Raw genomic sequence first — 16573 nt, 5'->3', positions numbered from 1 at the left:
TTTGTGTTTGCGTTTGTTAATTACGCCCCAGAGGGCGTAATTAAGAGCCTGGCCACTGGGGGTGAGCCAGGCTGGGTGGACTGTCAGCCAGATGAAGTAGAGCCTCAGCTCATTGTGAGTAAAGCAGGGATAATTAACAACTATCTCAAAAGGTGATCTTGAAGATTAACTGAGATGACCAGGGCTATGCTCAGCACAGTACCTCACACAGGCTAAGCCCTCAGAAACAGAAGCTATTAATTCTCTGTGTCTTGGTCCCATGGGGTGGGGAAGGACCAAGGTGGGGGGTTGAGCATGATGTGGGGAGAGGGGCGAGGAGACTTAAAGCAGAAAGACAGCAAGAACCTTTGAAACTAGATGGAAACGGGGAGCAGAATTACACCGCCAGTCAGCTCTCTGCCGCCTCTTCCCTCCCATAGCTGTGAGCCCCCCAGGTTAGGCTGGCCTGGCCGCTCTGTCCAGGAAGTTCTTGGCATCCCACCCCTGGGGCCCTCCCAGCTCTCAGGTCCCCCCCTCCCCACCACACCTCCAGCTGAGAAAGGTCAGCCGCCCTCACCTCTCCCCACGCCTCTCTGCAGAGTTTGATGGGGCGTCGGGCGGATGACAGCGGGAACGGTTGTGATCACTGGCGGAATCCTAGCTACGGTCATCCTCCTCTGCATCATTGCCGTCCTGTGCTACTGTAGGCTCCAGGTCAGTGCCCGGGGCCCGGGGCCACAGGCCACCAGCAAACCACCTCCCCGGCGTGGAGGCGACAAAGCCCCAAGTCCAGAAAGCGGGAGGCTTAAGTGAAGGGGGCTGGACCTTGCGGGGCAGTCAGAAGGGAGCTTTCCCTCACAGCCTGCACACTCTGGGCACCCAAGAGAGTGAGCCGGGAAAGCACCGTCCTGGTATGGTGTCCCCCGCAGGTCTGAGATTTCAGGATTAGTGGGAAGGACACCACTGTGGGGAGACTGAAAGCAGCTCCCGGCACCCCAGTCTGGGCTCAGGAGAATCTGTATGTCCTTCCCTCTCTGCCTCCCGGCCTCTCTCAACCACGTGCGTGCTAAGTCACACAGTCACGTCTGACCCTTTGCAACCCCATGGACTGTAGCCCACCAGGCTCCTCTGTCCATGGGATTCTCCAGGCAAGAATACTGGAGTGGGTTGCCATTCCCTTCTCCAGGAGATCTTTCCCACCTAGTGATCGAACCCTCATCTCTTAAGTCTCCTGCATTGGCAGGTGGGTTCTTTACCCCTAGCGCCACCTGGGAAGCCTCTCAACAGTCATCTGGAGTTAATACACAGGACGTAGGTGGAGGAAGTGAGAAGAACTGATCTTGCGGGGCCGGGAGGACTTCGCTGTGGACCGTGGGCGCCTGGTGTTGACTTGTGTCTCCAGGGTTGACCCAGGGCCCCGTGCAGGGTCCTTGGCGGAGCAGGGGCACAGGTGTCTGCGCATACCCGGAGGGGGGCACCCCGCCCTCAGGCAGCCGTCCCCCCTCTCCCCTCAGTATTACTGCTGCAAGAAGAGTGGAGCGGAGGATGCAGACGAGGAAGAGGAGGAGGAGCACGACCTGCCCACACACCCCAGAGGCCCCACCTGCAATGCCTGCAGCTCCCAGGCCCTGGATGGCCGAGGCAGCCTGGCGCCTGTCCCCGGCGAGCCCTGCGGCCAGCCGTGCAGGGTGGCGGCCGGCCACTGCACCGCCTGCTCCCCATACAGCTCCCCCTTTTACATACGGACGGCTGACATGGTGCCCAACGGGGGTGGAGGCGAGAGGCTCTCCTTTGCTCCCACCTACTACAAGGAGGGAGGACCCCCATCTCTCCAAGTGGCAGCGCCCCAGAATTACCCGGTGACGTGGCCAGGCTCTGGGCGCGAGGCCTTCACCAATCCAAGGGCTATTAGTACAGACGTGTAACCCCTTTCACCCCCAACCCCCCCCAACACACACCAACACTGCTGCCCCCGGCCCAGGATCATCAGTGGGGACAGCAGATGACCCCTTCCACAGCCTGCAAGGACCTTCTCAGTTTTTCTGGCTCTCCTTGCCCCACAGTGGAAGGCTCACCCAGATTCAGGCTATCGAGGGCATTGAGAACCAGGGCAGGGACTGGCCCCACGGCCCAGAGGAAGGGGGCCTGACAGGTCGTGTTGGCAGCCTGGCTGGTTTCTCTGTTGGGACTTTCCAGCATGGCCACAGCCCTCGCACTTCCCTCTGTCCTCTGGCTTTGCCAGACTCTGAGGAGAGGAGCAGGAGCACCAGGGGAAGCTAAGCAAAGGCTCTGGAAGTCTCCCAAGTCCTTGGGGGACGAAAGGAGAAAGTGGAGGGTGAGGGCAAGGGGAGAGGCCAGACCTGAGGCTTTGGCAGAACTCGAGAAGGGTGGGGAAGGATTGAAGGGCTTTTTCAGGACTTGCTTGCCGCAATGAATCCAAGAGCTAGTTCACCATCTAGTTTTGTACTTCAGCTTCCTAGAGACTGCAGTCCCTGTAGCTGTTCCAATACAGATGTTACTTCCCAAACATGCTTGTATTTGCCCCCATCCTCACCGAACATAGCAACTGGACTTTAAAGGCCATGGCATAAGGTTATTCGCAGGGAATGCACTGAACGTGGATGTCTAGCCTTGTCTCCCCCCAAATCTTCTTTCTCTGCCTTTGAAACCAGTTGTCCTGGCTGTTGAAACTTTTCCAAGTTTTGTTACTAGAGTTTGAGTAGCTTAGCGAAGGAGAGCCTGCCGATGGTGTCTGGGGCCCTGGTCCGCCACGCTGAGTGTGGTGCCTCAATGCGGCCCTGCAAGGACCTGTGCATTCCCAGGCGTATACACACACACACATCTGTCACCACCTGGTGTGTGCACACACACATACGCCTGTTACCACCAGGTGTGTGCACACACCATCACCACCAGCGCTCACCAGGGCTCTGCCACCTTCAGGAGCCACAGAGCAGAAGCGTGATGTGCCAGCTAGAAAGAGAAGTCTGCCTCCAGACAGCAGGAGTGACAGGTGATCAGGGTGGTGGCCACAGCAGCCAGCTGATGGGTACAGGAAGCGCCTGCGGAGTCTCCCGTGAAACGATGCTGCCGCGTGGAAGCCCCTCCGGAGACCCGGTGTCCTACCTGGGCATCCAGCCGTGAGGCCGCAGACCAGCGCCCCGTCTTTCCACCAGGGACGGCAGCGCTGGCTCCAAGGATGGGGGCAGATTTGACTCGGCAATCAGATTCCACGCTGGCCACCATCCCTCAGCTGATCCAACCCTCAGTCTCTGAACGAGGACCTGTTTATTGCTGGGTCACGCCGGCCCCAAGTCCAGATCCCAGATATAACTCAGCTGTGGCCTTATGCTGTTTGTGTGACTGCATCTGATGAGTGTCCCAGTTGCCGTAAGGGGTGGCTGTCCACCCCCTTCTAAGGGCATTAGTAACCCCCAGCCTCTCTTGAGTCATTGCAGTGTGTGGGACAAGAAGGGAGCAGGCCCCTTGGCCGATTTTTGCTGAATTTTGATTTTTGCATCTGAGAAAGGGAGGGTGCTGCTGGGGGAGTGGTGAAGGGGAAGAGAATTCGCCATACCTTTGCATCCCTCTGGGCACTTCTCACCTTGCATCTCAATCTGGAATCGAGGCTCACTGGATTGAGAACCAGAGGACCTGGGGTCTGGTCACATTTGGGTTACCCTGGGTCCTCTGAGGACCAGTCCCTTATCTCCTCTGAGACCCCATTTCCTACAGGGAAATGGGACTCACCCAGATGGACTCTGAGGGCCATTTAATGCTCCAGGAAACCAGGATTCCCAGAAAAGTCCTGCCGGCCAGACCACTCTCTCTCTCTCTAGCCCTAGTCCTGGCAGGGGGCTGGATACACTTTCCAACTGCCTGATCCTGTGTGCACAGATGCATGTTGATGGATCCAAGACCACAATACTTTGCAGGATTAGCTGGCAAAACAATTTTAACATCAGAAAAAAGCCAACACGTTTAACCCTCCTACTGGGTGACTTCGAGTTCTCTGCTACTGGGAAGCAGTGATCAGCTCTGTCTCCGAGAGCCCAGAGGGATCAGCTTAGGGACAGTGGCTTTCACATCCCCACACCCATCCCACTGCCAGCCCTTCCTGGGCTAAGCAAACCCATTGATGTGAGCTGCTGGGCCTGGCCACTCTATCTGCCTCCTGATGACCAGCCCCAGTGCCTTGCTGCCCTGGGATTCCACAGTTGCACAACCACATCAGGGGCTATCTCTCCTCACCCCAAAAATTCCAGTACCTCCCACCTCCAGAGAAGTCAAGACCCAGTCAACTCTTAACATGCTTCTTGGCCCTCATCTATTGAGATCCTGGAGTAAAAAGCATCTTCGTACAGTCCCTCTCTTCTCCCAGAGCTTCCCAGCCTCAATCAACCCACAAGTCAACATCTGAGTTTGGGGCGTTGGAGAGATGGTGGCAATGGCTCCCCCTGCCCCAACCGCCCCACACTGCTCTGGGCACAGCCTCTAGGTTGCCCGCCGGCCTCCCAGCAGCTGCGAGGACCTTGCCTGTGGAAGAGGAAGCTCACGCCACTCCACCGCACTGTACTTTTTAGCCGCCAAGTCTGTGCTCTGGGACACTGTTCGGACACTTTTCAAACTGCACCCTAAAGAGGAAGCGGAGAGGCGGGGACCCCCTGCTCTCGCCGACTTTTCTCTCCACTTCACTGCTCCCTCTACAGAGTTCTTGCCCTGCATCTTTGATAACTTGGAGTCACAACCAAGCAAATGTCCAAAATAAAGGAGAAATTTGAAATAGAAACCCCCGCAGGGTCCTCCATGCTTTACCTGGGGGAAGGGCAGCGGGGCACGGATTGAAGGGTGAATGCCCCCTTCTCAGCGCCTAGAGTGTCCTTTCTCTGTGCTGGTATCTGCCAGCTTCCTCTCCCTTCCAGCTTCCCTCTGCCGTGCCCCCCGCCAACCCCCATCCCTTTTCTTGCCTCAGTCAGAGCTCACTTCCAGGAGGGATGTGTCATGTGTTGGGAAAGGGGATTAAAGCGTAGCTGCTGCTGCCCCCTGAGGTGGAAGGAGCCTTCGCTGATGGTGGGGAGCCTCCCTGGGGAGCAGCCTGCCCCCCAAGCCTCACTGTCCAGGCCCCGGGTGCCCCCCTGTAGTTTGCCTTAAGTCCCCAACTCTGAGACCTGAGGAGACCCTGACAGCCTGAGGAGGGAAGGCCAGAGAGTCTGGGGACGGGCTCCTGAGCTCAACAGGGATGGTGTTATCAGGAGAGGCCTGCGGCGAGGACCAGCGACCCAGGGCGGAGGTTCTGGGCGAGAGGGAGTGTTCCGGGAGGACGAGGGTGCAGCTGGGGCTGTGCGCGTGCCTGTGAACATGTGTGAGAGAAAAAGGGAGACACCCACGCCTCGTCTCAGCACCACACAGCCCTTGGGGCAGCAGGCAGCCTGGCCCGAGTCACGCAGCACCCAGGCCCCTGGAGTCAGGGTGCCCCGCCCCGGCAGGCCTTTGGGCCTCAGCCAGGAGGCAGTTGGCTACAGCTCTGTCACCAACCGTCCCCTGGGAACAAAAAACCTGAGGCAAATCTCCCTCATCCCTGCACCCACCCCAGGCTTGAGCACCTCCTCCACTCCCCACAGAGCAGCCACACACACCCTCATCCACCCCCAGCCTCTCCCCCAGCACCTCAGGCCACAGGGTGGACTTTTCGGCGTCTCAGTTTCCTCATCCATAAAATTGAGCTTGTGATGCCTACCTTATCCCATTGCTTTGAAAAGTAAGTGAGCCTGGCGCACACGGTAGCCATTGTCATTAGAAGAATTTGGTGGGGACTCAAATTGGAGCTGTGGAGGCAGCTGGGATCGCTCAGGCATCAGGGTGAAAGGCTCCTCTGGGCTCGTTTTCATCTCTGCTCCCCGCCAAGACTTCTGAAGCCTCTCCTGCGTTGCCACCTCTCCCTGCCTCTTCCAGACACTGCTGGACCATCTCTCTGCCCATCACTGCCTCTCCCTTCATTTGGAGCTTCCCTCTCCATCCTGCCTGTGACTCTTGGAGGGACCCAGGGTCCCATCAACCTGTGCTGTGCTGTGCTTAGTTGCTCAGTTGTGTCCAACTCTGCAACCCCATGGACTCGCCCGCCAGGCTTCTCTGTCCATGGGGATTCTCCGGGCAAGACTACTGGAGTGGGTTGCCATGCCCTCCTCCAGGGGATCTTCCCAACCCAGGGATCAAACCCAGTTCTCCTGCATTGCAGGCAGATTCTTTACTGCCTGAGCCACCAGGGAAGCCCAAGAATACTGGAGTAGGTAGCCTATCCCTTCTCCAGGGGAACTTCCCGACCCAGGAATCAAACTGTGCTCTTCTGCATTGCAGGCGGATTCTTTACCAGCTGAGCTACCTGGGAAGCCCCCATCAACCTAGGACTGCCTTTTGGCCTCACATTTGCCCCAGTAAACTATACAAATAAGGGAAAGAATATTCATACATACAACAGTTCTTCTCTCAGTTGGGTTCTGTGCTTATTTCACTGGCTTCCAAGTTCAAGTTCAAGGCTTGGGTTCAAAACTCAGGTCAGAAAGGGACCAGGGGACCCCTCCAGCCCTTCCTCTTGAGCCTGGACTCCCTAAATTGTCCACCCCTGGCCCTGCTGAGTCTCACCCAGAACCTGTTAGACACCCTGACTGTCGAGGAGTGGACGAAGGCCTCCAGGTGTTCGTGGGGAGGTGAGAGCAGGAGGAAGAGTAGAGGGAGGGAGTCCCAAAGTCTGGCTGGGAGGGACAGGAATGCGCTTCTGTAGGATTCCATCTGTATTGTCACAGAGCTGGGAAACCAGCGGAGAATGGGACCTGCCCCATCCCTCTTGCTCTTGCAGTGGGCTCTATAGGACCCACCTCCACTCGGCTCTGAGTCCCCCTCCTTGTGTTCTGCCTAAACCCACAGAGAACAAAGGGAAATGATGGCTGAGCTCTACAACATAACCCACAGGCCACGAAGGACTCTATTTCCCTGGCTAACCACCATATCATCACTTCTAATCCCTCCTATCTGGGGGATGGGTGGGGGAGAATTTCTAAGAAATAAAATCAAAGTCCTCTTTCTCTTTTTAGCTTCCGAAAGGCTAAGCCAACTCTGCAACCCTGCTGTGCTCCTGGTCATCTGTTTTTGTCATAACACTTAAAGTGTGACTTTAGGGAAGTTTTTCATGTAATTCTAAGTTATTTGGGGAAATGTATCCATGGATTTGTTTCCACTTCAAAATGAGCTAAGGCGGCTTGACTAGCACTAGGAGACTGAGAGCTGGGAAATAAGACTCCGGGACCTAACTCTACTAGTTCTGTAAAAGTTCATCAAACCATTCCCATGCCCCGCTTCCACATGCATCCTTACAGGGGGGTGGCCACCCAGATCCAGTCAGCCACCAAGCACCACCCACCCACCTCCTGCCCCGCCTGCCTTCATCCCTCCTCTGTGTCTTGCTGTGGATGCAAGTGGGAGACGGCGTCATCAGGTCAGATCATATTGCTTCTGCCTTTCCTCCCTTTCCCTTTGCTTCAGTTAAGTTCAGTCGTTCAGTCCAGTCGTTCAGTCGTGTCCGACTCTTTGTGACCCCATGGACTGCAGCATGTCAGGCTTCCCTGTCCATCACCAACTCCTGGAGCTTGCTCAAACTCATGTCCATTGAGTCGGTGATGCCATCCAACCATCTCATCCTCTGTCGTCCCCTTCTCCTGCCTTCAGTCTTTCCCAGCATCAGGGTCTTTTCCATTGTCTTTGCATCAGGTGACCAAAGTAAAGCAAAAATACATCCTTTGCATCAGGGGCTTACAATCCTGTACCTTTTATCTTTTTTTTGGATGTGGCATGCAGGATCTTAATTCCTTGCTCAGGAATTAAACCAGCTCTCCCTGCAATGGAAGCACAGAGTCCTAACCACTGGATCAATAGAGAAGTCCCTACAGGGTGCTTTTAGATGGGAGGAAAGAGAACCTATGAGTGTAAAAATGTGAAAGTGTTAGATGCTCAGTCGTGTCCAACTCTTTGCAACCAGGTGGACTGTAATCCACCAGGCTCCTCTGTCCATGGAATTCTCCAGGCAAGAATACTGGAGTGGGTAGCCATTCCCTTCTCCAGGTAATCTTCCCAACCCAGGGATCAAACCTGGGTCTCCTGCATTGCAGGCAGATTCTTTATCATCTGAGCCACGAGGGAAGTATGCTGACGCTTTAATCATGAGTTCTGTTCTGGACCTAACTAAACAACTCAAGGTTAAACAGAAGCCTGACCCTCCTCACAAAGTTCTCTGAACTCTTCCCAAACATAGGACCCAACCAGGGAATGGGTCTTCTCCAGATAAGCAGTCGGTGCTGTTACCCGCAATATCAGTGAAGAGAGGAGGCCATGACTCACTCCCCAGGGAGGGAGTCTCTTGAACTGTCCTTCTGGCAGGAACCCTGAGCAGGGCAGGGCCCTGGTGGAGGGTGGAAGAAGGGTGGAGAATGGTACCTCCACCTTCTAATGTCTAAAAGGCAAGATCGTCAAAAGCAACCACACGCAGGCTATGAAAAATCTCAATGTTCACCAAATCTGTGAAAGCATTGTCCAACAAAAAAATTCAAATACATCCAGGAATAACACACTTCTCATGAATATTCTTAAGGATAATATTTTCTGCCTTGTAATCCATTTGTTGGGCAGCCATGAACTCTTCCTGAAGCTTAGGAGATGAACATCCATCCAGGGTCCCAGCCCTAAACATGGCAGAAGTCTCCCTTCTCCAGAAAACTGCCCCCCACAATCTGAAGTGAGCCTGCTTCCCAGGATGGTCCTTTTTCAAGGGTGACTGGTCTCTGGGGGACGATCTGCCCAGGCCTCCAGGAGAGCACTTAACTCCCCAACTTCCTCTCCATCCCATCATGAAGCAACCCCCGACTCCTTCTGACACCACCACTGCCACCAGCAAGGAACCCCAGCCATAGCTTGGAGCTTGCAGGTAGGCAAGGCAGCCATTTCCCTGAGCTCACTGGTTCCTAGGCCTGCTCCACCCAGTGGGCAGGACAGGTCCAATCTTCACAGGGTTGAAGGTCCAGAAACTGGGTGACTGGACATCTGAGATCACCTTCCCCTCCAAGTCTCCACAGATGATGACAGGGCCCAGCCAGCCCTGGCCATTGGCACCTGAGGCCCTGGAGGCCCATGGGGCTCCAGTGCTGGCCTGCCTGCAGGAATAGTCCAGGTCCCACACCCACGCCAACCCATCACAGTATCTATATATCCTCCTGGGCTGGGTTTTACCTTAAGCCAGAGATTTTCTTTCTGTCCACTGGGAATTACATCCTTATTCCTAACAAAAGATCTTTCCCCTGAGAAGATCCATGTTCTGGGTCTAATCAAACCTCCTAAATTCATTATTGAGTCCTGACCCTCCTCACAACATCTGAGTTCTTTCTGCAAACATGTAGGGCCCAACCAAGGAATCTAGAATGATCAGAAGACCTCAAACCCCAGACCCCTACATAGAGATCAAGGGTCTCTCCAGCGCCCTCACACTCCACTTCCTCTGCCTCCCTCCCACTGCATGTGGTCCCTTGTCTTTGCATCTAAGAAGGAGTCGTGAGCTGGGGTCAATGAATGAGGAGGAACCCAAAAGAGAAAAATTAAGAATCAAGAATTTTCGAAGAGGGAAAAAGTGGTAATATAAAATGTCTGACACTGGAAGAATACACACACACACACACACACACACACACACAAAGAAAAATGGCTTCCTGTTGGAAGGGAGAGGGGAATTGGTGAGGTGAAGGCAGAAACAAAACTTTCCAATATATGCACATGCTAGGTTGCTTCAGTCGTGACCCACCCTAACCCTAACCCTAGGGTAGCCTCCAGGCTCCTCTGTCCATGGGATTCTCCGGGCAAGAATACTGGAGTGTGTTGCCATGCCCTCCTGCAGGGGATCTTCCCGATTCAGGAACCAAACCCATGTCTCTTATGTCTCCTACCTTGGCAGGCAGGTTCTTTACCACTAGCGCTACCTGGGAAGCCTCTTGGAATATATACCTGTTACGTTATTTTCCTTTGGTGACTTTAAATTTTGAAAACTGTTTTCTCTCAGTTAAATCATACCAGACTGTGTCTGAGAATAGCAAGTACTCTCCGGGCAGTCATACACAGGTACATAACTGGCTACCAGCAGAGCCCTTGGGGCAAGTCTGCTGAGGCCTGTGCTCAGATCTGAAGAGATGCCAAGTGGTCAGGCGTCTCTTCAGATGTTGCCGCGTTTAGACTCTCCCAGCTCTGGGGCTGGGTCACGGCTCGTGTGTGCCCACTCTCCACAGGCAAAGGGGCTTCTGTGTTACAAGTTTGGAGTAATTTTCTTTCCACAAGACCAGCGGGCAGAAGACTAACGGGAAAAACAGTGTCAACCCACATAGGTTCATATCAGATAAATACTTTTTTAATTGCTTTCTGTTGTAGTAAATTATCTATAACATAAAATTTACAGTTTTAAACATTTCAAGGTATACAATTCAGTGGTGTTAGTTCAATAGTGGATTTATTTATTTACCTATTTATTTGAGATATAATTGACATATAATATTGTATTAGTTTTAGGTGTACAACATAATTTAATATCTATATATTGCAAAATGATCACTGCAATAAATTTAATATCCATTACCACATATGGCGACACATTTGTTGTTTCTTGTGATGAGATTTTAAGATCTATTTTCTTAGCAACTTTCCTGAATGCAATACAGTAATTTTTAAAATACTTATTTGGCTGCACTGGGTTTTTGTTGTGGTATGTGGGATCTAGTTGCCTGACCGGAGATTGAACCCGGGTATCCTGCATTGGGAGCGCAGAGTCTTAGCCACTGGACCACCAGGGTAGTCCTCAGTAATTTTTTAAAATACATAATTATTAACTGTAGTCACCATGCTGCACATTACATCTCTAGAACTTTTTATCTCATAACTGCAAGTTTTACTTTTTTAAGTTGATGACAAGTTCAAATGCATTCTGAAGCTCCACCTTTTTATCCACCCCCTCTCACCCTCATATGCTATATTTTTTGTGATATTTTATTTTAATTAATTTATTTTAATTGGAGGCTAATTACTTTATAATACTGTAGTGGTTTTTGCCATACACTGACATGAATCAGCCATGGGTGTACATGTGTCCCCCATTCTGATCCCCCTCCCACCTCCCTCCCCATCCCATCCCTCAGGGTTGTCCCAGCGCACTGGCTTTGAGTGCCACATGCTATATTTTTGGTGTCACAGCAGGTTCTTTTACTGCTGTGCTTCTCTAGTTCGTTTGCCAGGTTTCTCCCCAAGAGAGGGCATTGGGGCCAAGGGCGCAGGATCTAGGATCTGGTCTCAGTTTTGCTCTAATAAACACATAGCCTTAGTCCCTCAGTTCCCCCGTCTGTAAAATGAAGGATTTAGACAATTTTTTAAATTTATTTATTTTTTAAATTTATTTTATTGGAGGCAAATTACCTTACATTAATATATTGGTTGGTTTTGCCATACACTGACACGAATCTGCCCCGGGTGTACATGTGTTCCCTTTCTTGAACCCCCTTCCCACCTCCCTCTTCCCCATATCCTCCCTCCAGGTCATCCCCGTGCATCAGCAGCATGTATATTATCATATGTGACCAGTCCAGGTTCGATGCATGATACAGGATGCTTGGGATTTAGACTATTTAGGCTATACAACTATTTCAATCATTTCATTTTCGTATTTCACGTCCCCTTTTTAAGCAGATTCTAGACAAAGAAACTCAAAGCCAAAGTGGAAGGAACTTTTTGGTTATTTAAATACAATCAAGTGAATCCATATTTCAGCAAAGACAAAACTTCCTGGTTGTCAGAAATCTGACACATGTGTAACTTTCAGAAATCGGTATGTTGCAGAAAGTTCTAAATGAAGGCAAGGGGCCAGAAACCATCATTCTCTTGGTGAGCCAAGTGCTTCCCTCTGCAGCCATGTCCATAGCTTTGAGCCGTGTGACCCAACTCCAAGGGTGAACCAAAGTGCTCCCAAGCTGAGCTAGGCGGGAAGAAAGCACAAATGGAGGAAAATAGTCATGAGAGAGCAGGGCTAACATAGGCAAAACTCTTCATTCAACTACCATATGCTGGGGATGTAACACTAGATGCTAAGCATTGTGCTAGGAGTTAGAGAAATAGAAATGAAAAGTACCACCCTTGTCCTCAAGCGGCTTATAGTCTAGGATGGAAAATTAACACATATTTCACAGGTAAAATACTAAACTTTCCAGGTATTTACTCGCCCTTAACTAAAACACAGAGTGGAGGGACTTCTCTGGCAATCCAGTGGTTAAGTAAGACTCCATGCTTCCAATACAGGAGGCATGGGTTCAATCCCTGGTCAGGGAAATAAGATCCCACATGCTACGTGGCATGGTCAAAAAATTAAAAAACAAAACAAAAAAACAGAGTGGATACTCAAAGAGTAGAAGATGGAGTCCATTGTCCTCAGATTGGCATGATCAAAGCCAGGGGCAGGGGGGGTCCATCCACCTGTCAAATGTGACATCATTATTTTAGGAAGTAGATACCAGCCTCAGCGTTTCTTTCCTGCCAGATTTTGTCCTCATGTTAGAAAGAGTGAAATTGCTAAGAACAGTGTCTTAGCTCAGGCTGACAAATTACCATAGATAGGTAGCTTAAACAGTAAACATTTATTTCTCACAGTTCTGGAGACTGGGACATTCAAGATCAAGGTGCTGTCAAAGTTGATGTCTGGCGAGGGCCCGCTTCCTGGTTCATGGATGTCCATCTTACACTGTGTCCTCACCTTGTGGAAGGAACTAGAGAGCTCTCTGGGGCCTCTTTAATCCTATCAGGAGGGCTCCATCCTCATGACCTAATCACCCCCTAAAGACTGTGCCTCCCAATATTATCACACTATGGGTAGAATTTCAATATGTAAAATTGGGGGAGACAAAAGCATTCAATCCATAACAGATGGGTCCCAGGTCCCTGGGGCAGAAACCATTAATAAAAGCAATTTTTAGGTGGTAAACGCAAACTGAAATTCAACCAGAGTGGGCAAAGATATGAAGATGATGTGCTAGAGCCTTGAGAAGATGGAGATACATAATGTGGTAATTTAAAGAGGGAAGAAAAAAGATAGACTGGAAGAGTCAATACCTTTGTGAGGATCAGAGTCCTAGAGATAGAGGGCAGTCAGAGGTCACAATCACCCTCACCTCAATGTACTGTCAATGCAAATAATCAATAACCAATCTAAAAATAGAGGGGAGTTTTATTCAAGCCAAACTGAGAATTATAGCCCAGGAGACAGCTTCTCAGTAGTTCTGGGAATTACCCTAGGAAGCATGGTTTTCAGCAGTTTTATATCTTATCAGAACAAAAAATATCAAACATGACAAGGGTGCATTCCTTCAAGTTTAAAAAAAAAAAAGAAAAGACAGATTAGCACATCCAGTGAGTCAGTATGACCTTGGTGCCGGGAAGGGAGCCTTATCATCAAAGGAGTACTTGCATTGATGTCCCAGGAAGGGGGGCATTTATCTCTGTCTTCAAAACAGACATTCTTTACTTCTGGACAGCACACCCTTTTCTTTAATGGTTAGAGCATCTGTACAGTATACATGTAATGGACCACAGACAGAATGTCCTAACTGGCATAAAGTTCAAGCCAAATCATGTACAAACTAGAATGACTTCCTCAAATCTCAATATGTGAGAATTTCTTCCATCAACATTAGAAACCATCTGGCAGGGAATACTTCCCTGGTGGTCCAGTGATTAAAAATCTGTGATTCCACTGCAGGGGACACAGATTTGATCCCTGTTTAGAGAACTAGGATCCCTCATGCTGTGTGGTACAGCAAAACAAAATAAACATGCAAGCTCTTTGGGTTTCCCTGGCAGTCCAGTGGTTAGGACTCCACGCTTCCACTGCATGGGGTGCAGGCGGAAATGCCAACCCACTCCAGTATTGTTGCCTGGAAAATCCCATGGACGGAGGAGCCTGGTGGGCTACAGTCCACGGGGTCGCAAAGAACTGGACACGACTGTGCAACTAACACACACATACACACAGGGAACGAAGGGGCTTCCCAGGTGCTGCAGTGGTAAAGAATCCACCTACCAAGCAGAAAGCGCAGGTTCAGTCCCTGGGTTGGGAAGATCCCCTGAATGGCAAGCCACTCCAGTACTCTTGTCTGGGAAATCCCATAGACAGAGAAGCCTGGCAGGCTGGGGTTACAAAGTTGGACATGACTTAGCAACTAAACTAACTCTTTAGGAGAATAATAGTTCAGTTCAGTTCAGTTCAGTCGTTCAGTTGTGTCCGACTCTTTGTGACCCCATGAATCACAGCACGCCAGGCCTCCCTGTTCATCACCAACTCCCAGAGTTCACTCAAATTCATGTCCATCAAGTCGGTGATGCCATCCAGCCATCTCATTTTCTGTCATCCCCGTCTCCTCCCACCCCTAATCCTTCCTAGCATCAGACTCTTTTCCAGTGAGTCAACTCTTCCCATGAGGTGGCCAAAGTATTGCAGTTTCAGCTTTAGCATCAGTCCTTCCAATGAACACCCAGGATTGATCTCCTTTAGAATGGACTGGTTGGATCTCCTTGCAGTCCAAGGGACTATCAAGAGTCTTCTCCAGCACCACAGTTCAAAAGCATTACATTCTTTTTAAGAAAAACACAATGTAAATAATAGTGAGGAAACATTAGTCAAAAGGTACAAACTTTCAGCTATAAAATGGAAGTTCTGGAAATCCAATACAGTATGGTGACTGTAGCTTACGCTACATTGTATATTTGAAATTTGCTAAAAGAGTAAATCTTGAGTGTTCTTAACACAAAAAAGGTGAATATGTAAAGTCATGAATATGTTAATTAACTTGATTGTAGTGATCATTTCACATATACATATATCAAATTATCATGTTGTACACTTGAAATATATATAGTTTTATTTGCCAATTGTACTTCAGTAAACCTGGGAAAAATGTAAGTAATTCAAAGCAAATAAGAGATTAGATATCATAATTCTAATATTCTATCTTCCTATGATTATTTGGGGTGCTTTAGTTAACAACCTAGTCTTTAAAAACTACATTTAATTTTTAGGTATGTAGTAGGGAAGAACCTTTGTGTTCTCTTATAAGCTGATCACTAAGGGGATGTTGCCTATAAGCTTAAATACACATAATGGCCCAACTCTGGGAACCTTGCCTCCCAGGTAATGAGCATTAAGCTAAAACACCTTTGTTTAGCTCAGAGGAATCATCCTGACCAGGTCCACGTATGAGTGACTGCAGGGAGGAAGAAATTAACACATCCCCTCCAGAGGCGGATTCGAACCAGGAAGGGCTTGACTTTACGCCCTCCCTTTTTAGTATAAAAGAAGCCTGAGTTCTAACTCAGGTAAGATAGTTCTTTGCCATGTGAGTTCGTTATCTTAGTCTGCTGGCTTCGGGAATAAAGTCACTATTCCCTGCCCCAACAGGTCATCTCTCAGCTTATTGGCCTGTCGTGCAGCTAGCAGTCTGAAGTCAGACGATAACAAGTATTCATTTCCATTTAGGTCAAGAGTTTTTATTTTTTAGACTTACTAAGAATTTTTCACAGTGTTAAAAATAAGATGTCAACTTTGCTACATTGAAGTATTATGGGAAGGAAATAATCCCAAAATTATGTATAAAATACCTATGAATCAGATATAATAAAGGACAAATTATATGACGAACAGAAGTACAATATACTACACTTGATCTTAGCCAAAAGGCCGAGAAGCAGTAGAAGTACAATATAAATGCTAACTCATTTAATAATACAAGGGGACATTTGGTCGTATGAAAAGAACCGTTAGTGGTTTTGACATCATGGTGGACTGACTGTGAAGTCTGTGCTTCTGCTTTTCTTGCTTTCTGAGAAATTTCTTAGGATTCCTGATCTCACTCAGGAAGCATTATGGTAAAAATCTGATTGAAGAAATATGCATTTTATCTATGCTGGGTTGTTTTTTTTTTTTTTTTTGTAATTGGAATGGCTAACCTCCCTGGAGAATCCCAGGGACGGGAGAGCCTGGTGGGCTTCCGTCTATGGGGTAACGCAGAGTTGGACACGACTGAAGTGCCTTAGCAGCAGCAGCAGCAGCAACCTCTTGGTAATTCTGCCCCAGACTTTCATCACTAAATAAAACCCACAGAACTGATGGCTATTCTAAAGGTACTTTCCTTCTTTGTTTAAATTTGCTAATTCAGGCATGAAGTTTAAAGACAACTCTATAGAAAGACTATTACCTTGAGTTCACATGGAGTAATTGTTGAGGGTAATATTCTTTAATTAAAGAAAGAGAATAGTTTTTCTTCCTGTACCTACCAAGAATATAAATTTTTAAAAAAACTGGCACCAGCTCCTCTATTGTGGCTCCTGTATATTTTTTGTTTTTTTTTATAAACTTTTAAAAAAATTTTTATTTAATAAATGGTACAAAGCACAATGCCAAAAACATTAACAGTTAAAATTTCACCAAATGAAAAAATACTATAGAATAAACAGTTGTGGGGAGACGCCCGGCTCCGGC

The 16573-nt window shown here is 49.2% G+C and overlaps 1 protein-coding gene and 1 pseudogene across 1 annotated transcript; one reads left to right on the top strand and one right to left on the bottom strand.

Annotated features, from left to right (window-relative positions):
* The first annotated feature begins 600 nt into the window (after positions 1-600).
* LOC129551058 (protein FAM163A) lies at positions 601-2305 on the top strand. Its single transcript, XM_055418801.2, has 2 exons — positions 601-693; positions 1494-2305. The coding sequence occupies exons 1-2, from the start codon at positions 601-603 to the stop codon at positions 1902-1904; spliced, it is 504 nt and encodes a 167-aa protein (XP_055274776.1). The 3' UTR covers positions 1905-2305.
* A 13320-nt stretch (positions 2306-15625) lies between these two features.
* LOC129551826 (U2 spliceosomal RNA) lies at positions 15626-15784 on the bottom strand (annotated as a pseudogene).
* Between the last annotated feature and the right edge of the window lie 789 nt (positions 15785-16573).

Source organism: Moschus berezovskii, chromosome 17, assembly GCF_049115385.1.
Source record: "Moschus berezovskii isolate FMDL1 chromosome 17, NW_MosBer_1.0, whole genome shotgun sequence".
Classification (NCBI taxonomy): domain Eukaryota; kingdom Metazoa; phylum Chordata; class Mammalia; order Artiodactyla; family Moschidae; genus Moschus; species Moschus berezovskii.
This window is presented reverse-complemented; position numbering and strand designations above follow the sequence as displayed.